Source organism: Equus quagga, chromosome 2 (assembly GCF_021613505.1).
Source record: "Equus quagga isolate Etosha38 chromosome 2, UCLA_HA_Equagga_1.0, whole genome shotgun sequence".
NCBI lineage: Eukaryota > Metazoa > Chordata > Mammalia > Perissodactyla > Equidae > Equus > Equus quagga.
In genome coordinates this window covers 156,754,721-156,774,738 of record NC_060268.1, presented here as the reverse complement: position 1 = coordinate 156,774,738, position 20,018 = coordinate 156,754,721, and the positions used below count along the sequence as shown (strand labels likewise).

At 41.9% G+C, this 20,018-nt stretch overlaps 1 protein-coding gene across 1 annotated transcript in view; it reads left to right on the top strand.

Moving 5' to 3' along the window:
* Positions 1–20,018, top strand: part of FBXW4 (F-box and WD repeat domain containing 4) — a 78,205-nt gene that overhangs the window by 8,346 nt on the left and 49,841 nt on the right. Inside the window, exons 2-5 of the mRNA XM_046653811.1 lie at positions 9,519–9,614; positions 12,001–12,186; positions 12,618–12,750; positions 17,961–18,055. Of these exons, the coding sequence (XP_046509767.1) occupies positions 9,519–9,614; positions 12,001–12,186; positions 12,618–12,750; positions 17,961–18,055 (510 nt within the window). The remainder of the gene's footprint in view (positions 1–9,518; positions 9,615–12,000; positions 12,187–12,617; positions 12,751–17,960; positions 18,056–20,018) is intronic.

The window sequence follows — 20,018 nt, the reverse complement described above, 5'->3', positions numbered from 1 at the left end:
CGCCTGCAGTGGAGCGCGTGAACTTAACCACTCGGCCACGGGGCCAGCCCCTGAGAACCTGTTTTGGTGATTAATATAGAACACCGTTGCAAGATTAAAAACAATAAAAAACAACCCCGAGAAGCAGAGCAGTGTAATTGTTCCTCACATTTCAGATGGGGAGCCCAGGGAAAAGTCAATTTGAAGGTATGAGGGCAAAGTCCCCTCTGCGTCTGCTAGTGTCTAATTCATGACTCAGAGGATGGCCTGTTCACAAAGAATAGGGGCATCTTTCTTGCTGTTTATTCTCAGAAAGTGCTAGATCAGTCTTTCTGAAAGTTGTATTGTGGAATTCTTGCAAAACTGATTCTGTGATCACTTGAGTGTGGGAAATGCTGTACTTCACATCTTCTTTCTTGGGAATTAATTTAAATTAATTTAATTGGTAAATTAAAGGCACTGAGAAGTCCTGTGATAGACAGACCTGTTTAATTTTGTTTCAGCCAGCATTGTCCAAAATGTTTTGACCATACAATTCTGTTTTTTCCTGCTTAATATCTCTTAACGTCTTGCAGAACACACACACTGGCCAAGTACCCTGCAAATACAGAACTTGCCCAGTAGCAGGAGGGAATGGGTATGAATGTGAACACGGCCCTAAATCCTAGGCTCATGTAAAGAATCAGGGTTATGCCCAGTGCTTCTGAAACTGCTTTAGACAGCTCTGACATGTGGGTGCCACATTAAGTTATTTTATCTGCTCAGATTCCTTCCCTCAAGCCTCTCTAGCATAAGAATTTGGAGTCCTTGGTTGAATTCCTGAAGATGTGGTGTGTTACACATTTTTAGGAAGGGCTGTTGGAGCTTGAAGGTAGTGCGTCCAGGCTCCTGAAGATCCTCAGGCACTGCTGAAAGGGTGACTTGCCAGAGGGAGAACTCTACTTTGGAGAACTTGCTTAAGCAGTCCCTGAGCGGTATCTATCAAAATACCTGTTACTCTAGGAACATGGTTCTCACCTTTTGTCTAAGACATAGTTTTGTATGATGTTAGAATTTTTGATAGTATATTAAGGAATTAAAAGGCGAATGTCTTTTTTCAATAAAGCAAGTTTCAGAAAACCTGTCTATTTACTTGTTCACTGTCTGGTATGTTACTGTTTGAGTAGAACTATTTCCTGCCCTTGTTCTCTCATATCCTTTGAGGTAAAGTTATATATGTTCCTCTAAACATGCAATTTTCCTCTTATTTGCAGTAAATTGTGTCATGAGCCACATTGTGGCTCAGTGGTGTGTCTGACAGAAATCTTCATAAAAGTGTAGATCTTTAGTTGAATGGAAATAAAATCTATTAATTGTTTAAAATTTGCTGGCACAGTTATTCAGGGTTCCTGGGGTACCAGTGCTTTGCAGCATGTTGGTTGAGATCCACTTTTAGACGTACTGAAAGGTTTAAGACTCGATCCTATGGAATTTATGATTATATTGGACACATAAGACATACAGCTGCGAAAAGCTAACAATGCCTAGGTTTATGGTAGGTTCAGTCTAAGGGTTCACATGAGAGGGGGAGGAATGTGGAGGAATCAGGGAAGTAGAGGCTTAAGCTGGATCTTGAAGAATGGGAGAATTTGACTAGTGCGCAGAAGAGAGAAGCAAGCATTTGTCAGGGACAAAGGTAGGCTGGTGCTGGCAATATAGGAGAAGGTATGGGAATAGGAATGAATGTAGAAGAAATGAGCTTGGCGGGAGTTCACTTGCATAGTGTGGAGCCATGGAGGTGAGGTTGAATGAGTAAGGTAAGTTGACATTTGGAGGCCTTTCAAGGGAGATGTGGATCTGCTCCATGCTCTCGTTGAGCATGGTCTGTCCTCGTGCTGGCATATTTCCCACAATCTCACTTTACCCTGGGTGTTGGGGCTATTCCACATTCCCTGGCCAGAAGGGTAAGCAGTTTAACAAAATATAACAATCTTTTTGAACCTTAATTATAGACCTTTGCTGCTGAGGCCATTGGAGGATTTAGCCTCATGCAAGTATAAATTAACAGTTAGAAGTTTCTTGTCTTGAGCTGTTTAAATACTTGTACTTTAAAGCCAAATTCTCAGTATTGGTAGTAGAGCTGGTGGATACAAGCGATATGGGGGAAAATCTGCTTTCTAGAGACCAAGAAGATCCAAGAAATCAAGAGACAGTGTTGAGTTAAAATTCCAGTCCCCTAAGCATCGTTTTGCATAGCCCTGTCCCCCCTTGAGATGGCCTTGTTCTACACTTGTGGACAGATACCCTCTCATGAATTCCCAAGGCGACAGGAAATTATGTTTATGGAAATCATGCCAGTCATGCCGGTAGGCGGCATCAGTGGCATGAAGGGAATCAAACTTTGAGATGGGGCAGGGAGGGAGGTTGATTTGTGATCCAGGAGTCTTCTGATCTTAGAGACCATATGGGTTTAAGACGTCTGCAATACACCCACACTCCCCTCTTCTTCATCCCCCAGCCATTTTTCTTCAGACTGGGTTTCTTTTAATTTGCTTTTGGTTTGGGGTATGAGCGAGGAGAGGTGAAATGAAAGGGGACTCTAGATAACTTCCTAGATTAATTTCTGTTCCTCTGGACTCACTTGTTGCCAAGATTTTAAGGAGCCTGATAGCTTACCGTGGGTACATGTTGTGTTGTTTTTGTTTAAAATAGGTCATGCACCCAGGAATGCAGTCAAACTATAATGGTGACTAAGTGCCGGAAAGCTGAGAGGGAGGGGGCCCAAGTGGAAAAATGAGCCTGAGGCAAGAGAAGGAGGGCTGGGAAAATGGAAGTTCCACCAGGCCCACAGCCAGGTTAGAGATTCCTCCGCACATTAACAGCCCTGCAAGAGGTTTATTTTCAGGGCACGAAGCATTTTGGGGAGAAGCACCCCCACTTTACACCAGTAACTGTATTGGAGAAACAGCCAACCAGAGAGCTGCATCGCATTTCAAGGATGGGAACGAGGGTCCTTATTGAATTCCCAGGGGCACCTGTTCCTGTCTTCTCAGGCACTTCTACTGACCCCCTTTCACTGGACTGTTTTCAGAGAAAGAAGATTTTTTTATTCGTTCTGATTTTTCGAGTGTTCGAGCCAGTAAGAATATAGACACGATTTGGCCACCAGGGAGGGAAACTAACCAGAGATGATTGACCAAACACAAGGGATGGAAAAGCTGAGCTGTTAAGGTGCTTTTAACAAAGTGGTGCTATTTCTCAAGGAAAAGCCAAATGAGATGGTTTTAAAAAGTTGAAGTTTGATTTGAAAGACCAGAGCCAAGTATTTTGATGATGGTGTTGGTTGTGAGAGAGGACGCCTGCACCTGCTGTTTGGCAGCAGCTTCTAAAGTTCAACTTTGAAAGTTTCTTGTTGCTGTGATCGGGCCCTCAGGGTAGTGCTTTGACCCTTAGTAAAGTGTCACCAAATAGCAGCTAAGTAACCAGAGAGATGAGAGAAGCACTGTCCTTATCCCAATTCAGGAAATATATTCTTTTCCCCCTTTTTTCCTTCTGCTATTATCCAGAATATTCCATTTTTGGTTTCATCTCCGCATATTAATTTAGACCTCACTCAAGAGGAGAAGTTGACTACAAACGATCTCTTCGTTAATGTCTGGGAGGGATTTGCAGATAAGTTTTGGCAGAGAGTCTAATCTTTTTCTTTAAGAGTTCAGTTCTTTTGGTCCATCCTAGTGACTGTGTTTTACTTCCTCAGTTCTCTGTCCAGCTGGTGGTGTAGATTGTTCTCTAGCAATGTGAAACCAAGGGCCACATTCACCCAATGGATGAATTCAGTAATGTATTTTAGCTTTAGATGTGTACACCCAAATCCTAATTATTCAGCCTGAAAGAAGACTAAATTTCACTTTAGAAGAACAATTTCTAATAGAATTAAATTAGGAGGAAAACAGATGATTATTGGATTAGCTTCAGCAATGACACCATTAATGGATATTAACTACTATATATATTTATGTAAAAATAACTAACCTTTTTGTAGTGATTTACAACTTATACTGTGCTTTGTTTTGGTTGTTATCTTTGAAACACCACAATTGTGTGAAATATCCTTATTTCATAGATGAAGAAATTGCCAATTAGAGAAGTTAGGTAACCAGGGTTGTATAATTAGTAAGAGACAGAATTGGGATTCAGATCCAGTTTCCTAAGTCTGCATTCTGTGCTTTTTCCACAACTTCTTTAATCTACTATTTAGTTAAAGGTAAATTGGAAGACCTAACTGTCAATAATTATGATATATTAAAAAAAATTTCTTACTTCCTAAAGTACCATCTGTTTACCTCTTCTGACCTGTTATGTACGGAGACATAATTTTATGTAGTGTCTCTTCACGTCTACCTTTGTAAATTTGACTTAGTTTTAAAATTACCATTACTCGTTATATTCATTTCCAAAATATTTTGCAGTCCTCACATTTGTAATTTCTCATGGCAATATATTCCATTGTATTAGTATACCATTCTCCCCCACACAAAGACATTTGGGCTGTTTCCAGATTTTAGCTCTAATATATAGCTGCAACTATAAATATCTTAGTAAAAAATATGTTTTTCTTCTGAATGATTTCTTTGTGATATAGTGCCCAAAGTGGGAGTGCTGGGTCAGAAGTTGTCATTTAACAACTGTTCTTGACAGGATCCCTTTCTGAAGGGCTGTCCCAGCGTGCTACCAGCAATATATAACCAAACCCAAACCCTTCTCTCAAACCAAGGCTAATGTCTAGTTTTTCCACTTAATAGATGTGAGGTGGTACTTGAAGAATTCTGTTAATGAGCATGTTTGTAAACGATTATTATTGCAGGACATTTTCCCAGCGTTTTATCATGTGAGTACTGTGGGGCTGTTCTTATCCGCTTTTACGGGGTATTGGAGACAGAGTGTTATCCTCATAGATTATTTATCAGCACCCTAAAAGTTTTAGGGATAAAACTTATACCTACAGTATTAATTGTTAATTTTCCCCTACTCTGTTTCTTTCACTTTAATCTCTTTTTTTCTTCTATGCAGTATTTAAAATTTAAATACTTTAAACTCTTCTAGTTAAAAAACTCTTTTAAATGCACTCTTTCATTTTTTTGGAATTTATTATATTGTGATATGAGATGGTAATTTAAATCGGGTTTTTGCTCTATTGACATCCAGTTTTCTCAACAGCCTTATTATTTTAATGAGTATTTTTCTCTTTACCAAAAATTACATTGTAGAAAAATTGGAAAATACACAAAAACACGAAGAAAATAAAAATACCTAAAGTTGCCTATGCACAGTTAACCATTTTAGACTACTGTATCCTTCCAGTGTTCTTTCTAGGCATGTATATTCTTTTCCCTCCCTCCTTTCTGATAAAGTTGGGAACATGCTATGCAAACCCAAGAGCACTAATTAAGTTGTGATTTCTTTCTTGACTTTCAAATTTTCCTTTGTTATTTATATTAAGTTCATATCAGTTTGGTTAATTTCTGGCTTTCTTTTTTAAAATTGAAAGACAGTTTTCTTATTTCCAATGTCCTCTATTTGGACAGAATGCAGGAAGTATAATCGCTCTATCACCAAAACGCTTATTGATACTTACTATGCATAAGGCATTGGGTAAATGAGAACGGTGCCTGGCACATCCTAAGCACCATATTAAATGTTTGTTAAATAAATTATCTTTGGAATCATGATCCAGAGCAATTATAGCATTCTAAATAATTTTTAAATAGTATTCAGTTGGGTTAACTAAACTTTACTTACTTTGTTGAAAGATTTTCAGAGGTAAGATTTGAAATAAAAATATATTTTGGGTTAACTTTCCTTTAGCCAGAAAATTGTAACAGGAAGACCTTTCCTAAACATTGACTGTCTTTAAAGTGTTTCAAAAGATTAACATGAAATTATGGATATATAAAAATTAAAAATGCATGGATAAAAACTAAAAATTAAGTAAAAAGAAAATAATAAATTGGAAAAAAATTGACAACACAGAATATATAAAGAGTCTTTGCGAACTCATGAGAAAAAGACCATGAAGCTAATAGAAAGAGGGACAAAGGTCCTGAACAAGCATTTCACAGAAGAAGTGCTAATGGCTTTCAACCATATGACCAGATATTCAGTTTTATCCATAATTAGAAAAAATACATGTTTAAACAACAGGGAGGAATCTTTTTTTACTTCTTGGAATGGCAAAGATAAAAAGAAAAATAAACAATGTCAAGATCATGAAAAATAAGGAGAGACTGAGAAACTGCTATAGACACAGGAGATTAAGGAGACATGATAATTAAATACAATGTGGATGCTAGATGGGATCCTGGGACAGAGAAAGACATTAGTGGAGAAATTGATGAACTTTGATAAAATCTGGAGTTTAGTTAATAGTAGTGTACCAGTGTTCATTTCTTAGTTTTGACAAATATGGTTGTGTAAGACATTAATGTTGGGGAAGCCTAGTGAAGGGTATATGGGAACTCTGTACAATCTTTGCAACTTTTCTGGAAATATAAAATTATTCCAAAGTTAAAAAAAATCAAGATATTCAGAAATAAACACCCTAATATTTTATTGGAAGTGTAAGTTGGTATAACTTCTTTTGGATGACAATTTGGTAGTATCTATCAAAATAAAAAATATTTTCCTTTGACCCGTTCAATACGATTTCTAATAATTTTTTTCTCTAGATATATTCTCACACATAATTTGAGGTATAAAGATATTTATTGTTTTTAATAGCTGAAGCCTGGGAACCTTTTAAATTGATTAAAATGATGATTGAGTCACACAATGGAATTCTATGCAGCTGTAAAAGAGAATGAGATGAATCTAAATGTACCAATATGAGGGCCGGCCTGGTGGCATAGTGGTTAGGTTCAGGAGCTCCACTTCGCAGGCCCTCGGTTCGCAGGCTGAGATCTCAGGTGCTGACCTAGCACCTGTGGTCAAACCACGCTGTGTTGGCATCCCACATAAAAGAGAGGAAGATTGGCATAGATGTTAGTGACATTCTTCCTCACACACACAAAAAGTATTGATATGGAATGATCCCCAAGACTTACTGTTAAGTGAAGAAAGCAAAGAGTAGAATAATATACTACTACTTTTTAAATCAAAAAGTGAGTTTATGTATAAATACACACACACCAATATATGAATCTACCCTGTATATATTGTACTGTTGCCTCTGGGGAGAGTCTCAGCCAGGAGTGAGAATGACTTACTTTTGCATTGTTAACCTTTTATACTATTGGCATTTTTTTTTTTTACCGTGTGCATTTATTACTTTCTTAACCAAAAGTAATTATGCTATACAAATTAATAAATGAAATGAGGCCGGGAGGCAGAGTTATCATTTATCCAGGAATGGATTGGGTCTCTCTCTTTCTGCTTGCCAAAACCATTCTTTCTAACCTGTATCTGTTACAATCGTGAAAGCAGGACTTGCTTGCTGTCTTTTAGTAAAGGGTGATAAATGTGAAGGTGTAGTAGAAATGAAGAAACGTGTCTCTCTCCTTTTCTCAGTGGACAGGGCAGTGGTCACTCTGCGTCCTGAGCAGTGTACCTTGTATTGTCCAGTGGAGCAAACCAAGGAGACCCAGGGGGGATGTGGGGGCCCAAAATAGAATTTTCAAATTCTTGCTCACAGTTTCAAAATTCTGTCCAAAGGTGCAGTTTCAAAGGGACTTTGAGCCCTTCTCCCTACCCCCTGCTGCTCCAACCCACCCCCAAACTATGCCATTCCTACTGCTAGTGTGCTCCCTTATTTCTTACTATTCTAACTTTCCTCATCCAAAAAGTACTATTGACACTCCCCTCCAACATTTTTTAAATGAAAAATTTAAATCATAGAAAACTTGAATGAATTTTTCAGTGAACACTCATATACCCCTCATCTAGATCCTACACTTAACATTTTACTGTATTTGCTTTATTACGCATTTCAAAATGAGTTACAGATATCAGTACACTTCACCCCTAAACACTTCTGCATGCATGCGCATCAGTGACTAGAGTGTATTAGTTTATGGTTCTTTTTTTCTTTTTTAAAGATTTTATTTTTTCCTTTTCTCCCCAAAGACCCCCGGTACATAGTTGTGTATTTTTAGTTGTGGGTCCTTCTAGTTGTGGCATTTGGGATGCTGCCTCAGCATGGCCTGGCGAGCGGTGCCATGTCCACACCCAGGATCCAAACTGGCGAAACCCTGGGCTGCTGAAGCAGTGTGCATGAACTTAACCACTCGGCCACAGGGCCTGCCCCAGGTTCTTTTTTTTTTTTTTTTTAAGAAAAATTTATATACAGTGAAATGCTCAAATTTTAAGTGTATCATTTGATTTGTTTTTGACAAATGCATACACACCTGTGTAACCCAAATTCCTTCAAGATTTAGATATACGATGTTACCCAGAAAGTTTCCACATGTTCCTTCCCAGTCAATCGCTGTCCCTACCAGGAAATCACTGTTCTGATTTTTCCACCATAGATTAGCTATCCTTCTCCTCAAACTTCACATAAGTGGAATCAAACGATACAAACTCTTTTGTGTAAAATTTTTTTCATTCAGCGTATTTTTGAGATTCACCCACATTACTGTGTGTATCAATATTTCTTTCCTTTTTATTGTTGAGTAGCATTCCATTGTATGACTATACACTGTGGTGTGTTTACCCATCCTCCTGTTGATGGATGCCTGGGCTGTTTACAACTTTTGGCTATTATGACTAAAATTCCTAAGACTGTTTTTGTGTACTTATCCTTTCATTTCTCTTGGGTAATTGCTAGGTCATAGAGTAGGTTTATGTTCAGGTTTATAACAAACTGTTAGACCTTTTCCCAAAATGGCTGTACCATTTTGCTTTCCCACCAAGCATATAGGAGAGTTCCTTCTTGACCTTCAAAATATATATATACATATACAGAGAGGATTTCCTCATATTTTCTGGATATAAGCCCTTTGTCAAATATACATTTTGTGAATATTTTCTCCCAGACCATGGCTTGTGTATTCATTTTGGTGAGCAGAAGTTTTTAATTTTGATGAAGTCTAATTTATTGAATTTTTATTGTACATTATTGCTTTCTTTGTCTTAAGAAAGCTTTGCCTACCCCCTAAGCCACAGAGATATTTTTATGTATTTTCTTCTAACAGCTTTATAGTTTTAGGTTTTATGTTTAGGTCTGTGATCTATTTTGAGTTAATTTTTCTGTATGATGTGAGGTAGGGGTCAGGGTTTGTTTTTTTCCCTTGTGGATAGCCGGTGGTTCCAGGACTCATTGTCATCCTTTCTCCATTAGATTGCTTTGATGTCACTATAGACACTTTAAAGGCAGGCTGTTCTCCTGGGCTTTCTTGGTTATCCTAGTATCGAGAGAGAAGAGTTACTCCTTTCTTGTCTCCTACCCCATTTACCTATGTCCAGATATATTCTGGATTTTCCCGAGTCCTGACTTGTAAACCTATGGAATTTTCTCTGGTTGGCAATGCATTGTAGTGACTGGATTATCTGTTGTGTCTGGACAGGATGCCCAGTGTACCAGTGAAGGAACGGGTGAAGGTGTCTCAGAACTGGAAGTTAGGGCACTGCCGAGAGGGGATTCTGCTGAAGTGGAGATGCAGGTAAGCAGCCTCTTGACTCTTTTAAATCTACCTGGGACAGAAAAGCATGCTGGGGAAGTGGAAAATCTAGTCCTAGCTAGAGTGTCAATATGCCTGTCTTGGGTGGTGTGGCACTGGTGATCCTTTAAACACCACAAAGAGGGCATCAGAGGGACTTTTTTTCACATTTAAAAAAAGGATGACAAAAAATGTATTTTAACAAATTCCATATTTTTTATAATTATAAAAATAATATATGTTTATTCTAGAAATTTGAAAAAAATAGAAAAGTTTAAAGAAGAAAATAAAACTTACCTGCTATCCTACCACTCAGAAGTAACCACTGTTAGTGTATCTCATCAAAAGAAATAAATGAAGCCGATATTTCAACTCATCTAGTTTTACAATGTTTCTTTAAATCTTCTGTTCTAGGGAGTTAAACCTTTACTCTTGGCTTCCTGTAGCCTTCTCCCCTACTTTATTGCAAGTCAAAATAGGATGTAAATGTTTGGATATATATGTTACAGGAGTTAGAGCTTAGAAAAAGTGCCAGGAAATTTAGATAATGGCTTTGGAACTGTTAACCCCACAAATTTTATGCTTCATTGATGCTAAATTATTTCGTAGTTATTATTTGACTCCCTACCGAAAAAGTGCAGCGTGTTGATTGGTTGGAATAGATAGGAAGCATCATGATTCCTCACTGTAGGTTGACCTGTCCCTGTGCTGATAGGTACAGGTAGTCTTCTTCATCTGATGCCTCTTTCTCTCTTGCTTGTATCCAGTTTCTGCTGGTTTCACTGACATCATTCGCTAGGAATTATGTGGTGGTGGTGATGGGAAAGAAACTACAGGGCAGAAAGATGGAATTTTATGATGACAGACTTTACCCTCAGCTTCCGCCTTTTGCCTTTAAATGCCAAAGAGTAGAGTTAATTTCTCTATCAAGGTTTTGTCCCTCACATCTTTTTGGGCTGGTTTCAAGCAGTTTGGCAAATAAACACACAAAACTGTTAGCTGGCTTCCCTGGGATTCTCCACTGTTCACCTGGCATGAACCTGGTTGACCTGGTTTCTTGTCCTAGACAAATGGCTGTTTACCAGATGGCTCTAAACATATGAATTCCAAGCCCCAATGAGTGCCACAAACTCGTGCAAGGGGATGTTGAAGAGGAATGTGCAGAATGGGTGAGAATGTAGGCATCTATACACACTACACATGTTCCATATAATATATGCGCACACTTGTAAAACCTCATGAACAGAAACTCAGTTACTACAAAGTCCAAGCTGCATTTAATGGCCCGTCAAGTCAATTTGCAGAACTTTTCCACCTTCCCATGACGCTTGTATTAAAGAGTCTGGGGAAGAAACAGAGCCCAGTTTGCTCAGACAGACTTGGCAGTGGGAGATGATGACTCTGTAAATGGGGCTGAATCCGCCTTCCCTATGCTTTGCTCGGGACTTGGTAGCTCCAGGACCCCTATGTAGAGTAGGACAGGCAGCTGGGATGTCTGCCTTGGGAAGGGGGTTAGTCCCCACACAGAGCCTGGTCTCTGGCAGAGTCTTCTTTCTTCTTAAGGCTTACTCCGTGCCGTGGGACTGGCCTGTGGCTTTTAACCTTTCTTCTTCCTGCCAGATTGTAGAGGAAATCTTTAACCATTTGTGGATTTCTCTTATCAGCTGCCTATGAGAGCTGACTATTTCTCTGTAGCCCCGGAACTATAGTAGACTGCTATGGAGCTGTGTTTTTCCATTGCCACACTTACCTTCTAATACAGAAATGTAGATTTCCCCTGTGAGGATCCAGGTATCTAATCAGTACATTAGCCTCCTCTCCTAAATGGCTTATTCTTTTCACTTATAAACAGGGCTCTAGAAGGATGAGAGATTGGGGCATCCCTGGGCTCTCTCTTCTCTTTTCTCTGTCACACCTTAACTGATCTGTTGGGACAGAGGTATGAATGGGAGTCTTGGAACCTTGAAACTTATCACTTACACTTCAAATCAGTGAGGATGCAGAACGGAAGAAAATTCATCCAGATGGAAGGTTTCTTTTTGCCCCTCCCTATGCATCAATCATTACATTTTCTAAGCTCTGCCTACCCACAAGAAATCTAGGTTGCAAATAATTCAAGTCTTAAGCATTCTTCAATTATTTAATTGGTCTTTTAATTCTGATTCTCTTTTAGAGTGTCCAAAGAAGATTAGGTCACCACAAAGCTCAGTCAGTCTAGTTTTCCGAGGGTAGCCTAAGGATGGGTAATTTTGAAGGAGGGGAGCAAGATATAGACTTAGCCTTGCAGGTTATCCTTGCTAAGCTGGGGATTGGTCAGCCTCTCAAAGATCGGAGTCGAATTTCATGCTGTGTCTTGATGATCCTTAAATTTTGTTTTCCATCTCTGCAGTCAGATGCCCTGGATGCAGCTAGAGGGTGATTCTCTGTACATATCCCAGGCTAATTTCATCCTGGCCTATCAGTTCCGCCCAGATGGTGCCAGCTTGAACCGGAGGCCCCTGGGAGTCTTTGCAGGCCATGATGAGGATGTTTGCCATTTCGTGCTGGCCAACTCGCATATTATCAGTGCGGGAGGGTAAGTGCTGCAGGCTTCTCCTTCCACCCTCTTCTGTAGTATTCTTCAGGGACTTCTCTGTCTCAGCTCCAAAGGGATGAGGAGGGAGACTAGAAGGGGTAGTGGTTTTTTTCCATTTAAAGCAGAGAGATTTACCAAAGGCACTTAATAGGGTTAGCTGGAGAAGGAAAACAGGAAGAGCCTTTAATGAAAAGTGAAGCTGGTTTTGATACTCTCAAGGGGGGAATTTGTTTTGTCTCTTGGCTCTGTTCAGCGCCCAGTGTACTGAAGAAGTAGAAGTATCTAGAAGCTCAGCACCTTATTGGGCTGAATTGCCTAACGCTTAGCAAATTTGGATGTCACTGGAGACTTGGGCTGTTTCTGTAGACTTGTTCTCTTCCTGCAGAAAGAATAATTAGCTTTTGGGGGTGGGCTCCTTATTTCTCTCCTAGAGATGGGAAGATTGGAATTCATAAGATTCATAGCACCTTCACTGTCAAGTACTCGGCTCATGAACAGGAGGTGAACTGTGTGGATTGCAAAGGGGGTATCATTGTGAGTGGCTCCAGGGACCGGACGGCCAAGGTGAGGTGGTCTCCCCCTTACATACTGTTATTCCCTCCTGTCTATAGGGAGTGGGGTGGGAGAGGGTGGATGGGGCTTTGAGTCTTGGGATTGGCTGAGAGCATTGGGTGGGGGCGGGAGGGGAAACGACACGATAAAGAGCTCACTTATGTGCCTCTGGCATGCAGCTTGCCCTGCCAGGCTGTGTCCCTGCCAGCTGGCCTGGGAAAGGAGTGGACAGTGGCTGGGAAGCTTGCCACTCACTTGAAATGTGGCGTGAACTCAAAAACAGAGGGCCTAGCCAGCTTTTCCTCCCTGAGCTAAGTTTCCTCAAGTTTGTGGGTTGAGTTCTGACCCCAATATTTTATTTTAAAATCTCCCTCCTTTTGCTTGCTCTCTGTTTAGGGAGGTTAATTTTTCACCACCTTGTTTATAAGCAATCAGGCTGATAATTAAAATGTGTTTTTATTGCTTCTCTGGAGAGTGATGTGGTCAGTAAGCAGTAGAAAGATGACGGGAGAAGGGTGTTGTTTGCTCTATCACTGCCAAATTGCCTGGTCTACAGTCAGATATCTGCCAAGGCATAACAGAGTGAGGCTGATAAGTAGTGTGACCCCTGCTTTATGGACTCAGCTCATCCATGTCTGGGTCAAATGGGCTCCCCTCCGTGAGATAGGGAACTTTCTGCATCCCTGTGTCCAGCAGCCCTAGCCGGGGCCCACACATGCCTGGTCCTTCGGGGCTGCCGTGGGAACTTTGCTGACAATTCAGTCGATGGTGCAGGAGGCCCAATATTGTCTTGCTTGTCTGTTTCCCAGTATCTGGAGACTCCATGGTGCTAACAGGAGCAAAATGCTGTCTGTGTCAGCAAAAGGGCCTCTAAGAGACACAGGGAAAGAGAAGTTGCAATCTTTACTCACTGACTTTTCTGACTCCGGGTACTCTCTGGTGATTACTCCTTCACGTAAAAATGTTGCTAATTTATGTAAAAAGAAGGGCTAAATATGTTCCCTTCTATTTATGGAAATTTCTCCTCCCTTTCCTATTTTCTTCCTTACACTCTGTCAGAGAGACATGTGTACCATCATAGGGAAACAGAAAATTCCAGAAAATCTTTTGGACCAACATGGAAACTAAATTTCCTATCCCCTCCTTCCCATTTCCCTACCCTATACTTACTCCAGGTTTCTGATTGGTCACTCTCTCTGTACCATTCCTTGCAAAGAGACTGCCCTTAGGTTGCCATACAGCCCAGAAGTCAATTTGCATAGAAACCTTTTGTGGCATGTGTGACCTAGACCCTCCCATCTCAGTCTAGCGTCTTCTTGTCATGGCTCTTCCTTTCCAGAGACCTCTCTTTCTTCTATTCTCTGTGGTCAGACACCCAGAGCAGTATAAGCTAAGCTTTGTGACTACAGGTAGAGGTTCAGGAGTATGGACTGCTTATGGTTGAAGAATGATAGCAATTTTACTTGGGATATTGGGTTAATTTCATGTTTTAAGTACCGACTCATTCCTATTTAGTGGCTTAAATTTTTTTAGGCATTAAAATCGGTACTTTCTAATTCTAAAATGGTCACTGCAGTCCATTCTGTTCCTTTTGAGGATTTCCTTTAGGTCAGTGACAGAATTCTGCCCCCTGGTTCTTCAACTCCAGAAAGCTAGTCAGCTGTTTTAGGGCTCCCCAGTGACCTCCAGGCCAGCTCATCTTTTCTGGCTCTCTGGATGTTGCTGCTGTTCTCTCCTTTCTGTTGTTGTCTTTGCATTTAGCCACCTTCGTCTCCCTGGCCCATTTCCACATTACCTACAGCTGGTCTTTTGTCACTGACTCTGTGTCTCTTCAGTAGCATCTGCAATTCTACTGCCGCTTCCACAGGCTTCTAACACCTGAACCTACATAAGAACTTAGTCATGTTTCCCTGTAAACATCTATAACCTGGTTTTTGGGAGTTCCCCACATATGTACTGTGTTTTAGAAAAGAGATTTATTTTATTGGGGTGAAGGGAACCAAAACATTTTCTCCACACGACTTCTGAGCTAGGGACTGCCCAGAGAGCCCGCTTCCTTCCCCTCCCCGAACCTAGTTTCAAACTTACTGTGACTTAGCTTGGATTGCCTCTCTGGGCTTTAGGAGGGCCAGCTCCATCCTGAGATGTGATGGGATGGTAGCTTACATTCTTGGTAGGCTTGGGCCGGTACTGACCATTCCTTCATTTCCTCCTTTTTCTCTATTCTTTCATTCATTCGGGTAAATGCCCACTGTATGCACAACGGCAGGGCTCTTCAAAAGATACAGCCTCTCTCTTTAAGGCGAGCTGAGACAGGTGTGCACTGGCTATGACGCTGATTAGAAGTGGCCGGGACTGAGGTGTGAGGCTCTGGGGAAACGGCCAGAAAGTGCAGAGGGTGGAGAGACCACATCTGGCTTGGAAAAGGAGACTTTATGAAGGAGGGAACATTTGAATTTTTTTCTTCTTTTGGTTATTTTTCAATGCATAGGTTTGCTTGTTTGTTTTATAACAATATAGAATGTAACCAGGCGCTGTGCTAAGCACTTCACATTTGTTCATTTTCTCATTTTATCCTTTAGGGTAATTCTTTCCTCACATAGTTATGCTCATAATATATTTTAGGTACACAATATACCCTGCTGTATCTACTTTATTTTATAAGGTTTTCTATTATTATTACAAAGTATTTGTAAGTGTCACCTTTAATGGCTTCACAATGGACTTACCATAATTTAGTTACCATTTTTACTATTGGTGATGCTTGTATCTAGTTTTTTGCTATAGTATAAGAACCACCATTATTGATGCCTAATAACTGCCAAATACTGTGCTGGGTGCTTTGTACATATCTTCACTTTTCCCCACTGCAACCATGAAAGATAGGTATTATTTCTCAATTTTACACATGAGGAAACCGAGGCTAAGAAGTTATGAAACATCCCAAAGATCAGAGATAATAAGTAAACAACCAGGGTTCAAACCCAGATTTGTCTGACTCAGAAGCCCATGCATGCTCTTTCTGCTGCCACAGGCTGCAGGGGATATTTTTAGCATTTAGCTTTTTCTTCATTTTAGGATTATCCTCTTAGGATAGAGTCTCAGCATTAGAATTACCGAGATGATAACTTCGGTCGTTTTAAGGGTCTTGATACATATTGCCAACTTTTAAAAAGGATTGCATAAATGTCCACTCCCACTGAGTTGTATCTTCTCGAGGCATGAGTCTGTTTTGGATTTGACCACTGAGGGTGAATACGTGATCAACATACTCATGTTTCTGGTGGATAGTGTGCTGCCGAGGCAGGTCAGGTGGGGCGCTTCCCAAGATCATGCTCAGAATTAGCAGCATGCTTCCTGAGCCACTCATGGAGACCAGGGACCTTGTTCTGTGGTTGGCATGATCTAGGAATCCACTAGCCCTTTCCATGGAGGCCACTAGTGAATTCAGGCCTAGGGCTGTCCCCATAGATCTCATAATCAGAGTCCTCAGTGTCTCCCCACCTCCTAAGCAAGAACCTGCCTCCTCGGGAGTTTGCATCAGGGAAAAGGCAAATCTCTCTTCCAAGCTGAGGCATCTGAAAGAGGACATTAGAAGTGCATCTAGTTACTACCAAAGTGGCCTGACTGTAGATCCAGAAGAGTAAGCCAGAATCATGGCACACCAGGGAAGTTAGGGTATTTACCTTTGTTTTCTGCCCCTGTTTGGTCAGGATCTTCTTATTAAATTTATTATCTTTTCTCTGTGTTGGGAAAAGTGACTCACACTCTCCTCCTCCATCATAGAAACCCAAAATCTAAGAAACGCTTTCTCCTTTTATAGGGAAAAGATATCATGTGACCCTAAGAAGGCAGGACTACCCCCGCTCCATCACATACTCCTTAAACCCAAGGAGTGTTTCCTGAAAGTTCTTCCATCTAAGGTCCTGACTGACTTTTGTGTGTTCCCCTTATAGCACTGCAGGGACCTTGAGAGGTCGCTGATACATCTGGCTGCCTCAGGATCCCTCCTTGGCTGTTGTCTGGGCACAGCCCTGTATGTTTGAGATTTCCTTTCTGTTTGGTTAGAGGCTTATTTCCCTGTGTGTGTCATCTAGGGTAGGGTAAGGTGAGGGGGGCCTTGTGCTTAATGGGAGATTTCTAAATGCACTGACTGCTGAGAGGGCTCTGTGAGTGTTGATTAGAGTTAAGCCCAGAGTGGCTGCTAATGTACATTCCTGACTGATAGGGACCAGATAATGTGCTCCAAGCAATATTTTTAACCTGTAGGAGATATGGAAGCTTAAAAGAGTTAAGCTTTTCTGCTACTTTTGGTGACACTAGGTGCTAAATTCCCTGCTGACATGAATAGCATTGGATTCTGGGCATTATCAACAAACAAACAACAACATACCACCTTCCTACTTTGAAGTCTCTCTTCTTCTTCCATTCTTTCCTTCTCTTGAATCTTCTTTTTTACTCCTCTAATTCTACTCTAATTCTATCTCTGTCCTCTCATACTGTGCCTTGATCTTTCCTTCCTTTCCCCACCTCACCAAAGTAAAATCTTGGTGAGAGAAAGGAAAAAAAGAAAATCCACAAACATGGGGAGGTTGCAGAGAGAAGCAAGCCCCATGTACCCACTCCACTCAGTCAAGTCTCAGCTGGAGAATGTGGAACTTCTGATTCCCTGGCATAAAATTGCCTAGTAAGTTGAGGCTGGCCCCGTGGCCGAGTGGTTAAGTTTGTGTGCTCCGCTTCGGTGGCCCAGGGTTTCGCTGGTTCAGATCCTGGGTGTGGACCTAGCACCGCTTATCAAGCCATCCTGAGGCGGCGTCTCACACAGTAGAACTAGAAGGACCCTCAACTAGAATATGCAACCGTGTACTGGGGGGCTCTGGGGAGAAGAAGAAGAAGAAAAAAAGATTGGCAACAGATGTTAGCTCAGGGCCAATCTTTGGAAAAAAACAAAATTGGCTAGTAAGTAAGGGCTGTCAGGTGGAAGTAAAAGAGGGTGGTGGTTAGGACTGGGAGCCAGGGTCTATTTGGGTGGTAGGCAATCCAGAAGCTAGAGAGGGCCCCTCTGCTGATGCCCTGAGCTCTGTGTATACAAGACGGAAAGGATTCTCCATTTCCCCACCCCTCACCCCTCCTAGGGACAGTCACGCCACTGAGTACATCTTTCTCCTCCCCATACCAATCCCAGGCAATGCCAACGAGAGCATCTCCTCTCCTGTTTCCAGGTATGGCCTTTGGCCTCAGGCCGGCTGGGGCAGTGTTTACACACCATCCAGACTGAAGACCGAGTCTGGTCCATTGCTATCAGCCCATTGCTCAGGTAAGGGAGATGTTTTTGGATATGGATTTGTCCCGTATAATAATGCTTTTATTTTACGAGCTTACATGGGCTAGAAAATCTTCCACCTGTGTGTTCTAGGTTGTTTTGAGCCACTCTCCTGGAGATTTTGGAAATTGTCTAGAGACTTGAGGTCTGTGGCTCACTTCATATATGTGTGGGGTTGAGATAACTTTCTAGGGGCTAACTTCCTGAGCATCTAACCCCAGAAATGTGAAGGAAAAGATATTATGTTAGAATGTAACTGAGTCCAGCTGTTACAAGAGTGTCCCTTTTGGAGCAGATGCCCTCTGCGATTGCTCCCAAAGCAGAGGCCTCGCAGCCCCGGGAGGTGACGACATCAGCCAACCTGCTCTCACAACTCACATCTGTGGTTTGTTCCCCTTGGAAAATGTCTTCTGGAGTATCCCATACAGAGTTGAGTCATCAGGAGAGACTTGGGGCCCATGTCCACTTGGGCCCTCATCCGAAGGCGTGTATGTGGAGTAGATTCATTGACAATTGTAGCAGAAGTGCCAATTTTTGATGGTGGCTTTACCCTCCCCTTTGGCCTGACTGGTATTTCTCTAGTTTTACCTATGAATGAGTGAGCTTTGCATTCTGACTTCTGCTTTCTAGGGTCTCTTGAACCAAGGCAGAGCCTCTCCTCCTCAGCCCTCTCCTGCACCTGCTCTGTCAGCGTGTTTACCTAGGGTCTTCCCCCACTTCCTTCACCCTGTACTCCCCTCCCAAACGATCAATGGGAAGACTAGGGCTGCCATCCTCCAACAATGGGTTGAAGTCAGTCGCTGGTTTTATGAGAGAGTTGATCCCCCACTTTACTCCACCCCCTTCCCCCTCCTTCTCCTCACCCCATGGAGCCTGCACCCCTCCTCCTGCCCTGTTCCACAACTCCCTTTCAAATTTTTTTCTTCGTAAAGAATTAGAGCCGATTAGCCACGTCATTAATTCTTCAATTTGACGGCTGATATAGCAGGACCTGAAACACATTGCTGACCCCAGAGAATGGAGACCCCGTTCCTTAGCATATTGACGACGGGAGAAGTTAATTAAAATTCCACAGAGCGGAGGTGTCGGCTAACCTATAAACCTGTCGCTGTTCAGAACAAATCATTCTAGCAATCCTCGGAAAGAGGAAAGGAAAGACTAGCAGGGAGTAGAAAAGCCTAAGTGTGTGGGAGCAGAGGGTAGATGATGGAGCCACAGGGCTTTGTCCCCTCCTCAGTGTCTTCCTAATGCTGTCCCTTGTAAAGCCAGGTAGACAGGCTTGGGGGTCTGTGGGCTAGATATGTGTTAAGGATTGAAGGAAGGTGGGACAGCCTGGAGGAGGTGACAGGTGGGCTGGTGACTTTGTCTTAGTGGTTACCTGTGGACTTCTGCTGGCTTTAGGAGACAAGCCCGGACTGGGGTGGGGTTGGGAGTAGCAGGAAGATTTTCAGGGCTGAAGATGGTCCTTGTGCTTCCTGCATATGGATTTAAGCCAAAGAACACAGACAGGCTCTCCCAGCACCCCACGCCCCTATTCCTGTACCCCAGCCACCTCCTCTGGAACGTGTTAGGTGACCTGTTAACAGACTAGAGCGTGGCAACTGTTGAAGATGCTGTCAGTGAGAGTGGTTGAGGAAGAGTCTGCCCTCATTGTTAGGAAGCGTTTTACAGCACAATAAACAGGGGTTTTTTGGGCCACAAGTTGGAAACTGGCTTTGAAGGAGGACCTAGCTTTCTTGTTACTAGTACTACTCTATGACTGCTACTACTACCAGCAGCTAACATTGTTAGTCATTTGCTCTGTGCCAGACCCTCTGCTCAGTCCTTGATGTGCCTGGTCTTTGGTGAAGACCTGGGGCTAGTGTTTTCTTCACATTCTCCTTCAGAGTCTTCTTGTCCTCTTGGTGCTCTGTCTTCACCCTGGGTGATTCTTTCGCTCACTGTTGGCTGGCTGTTC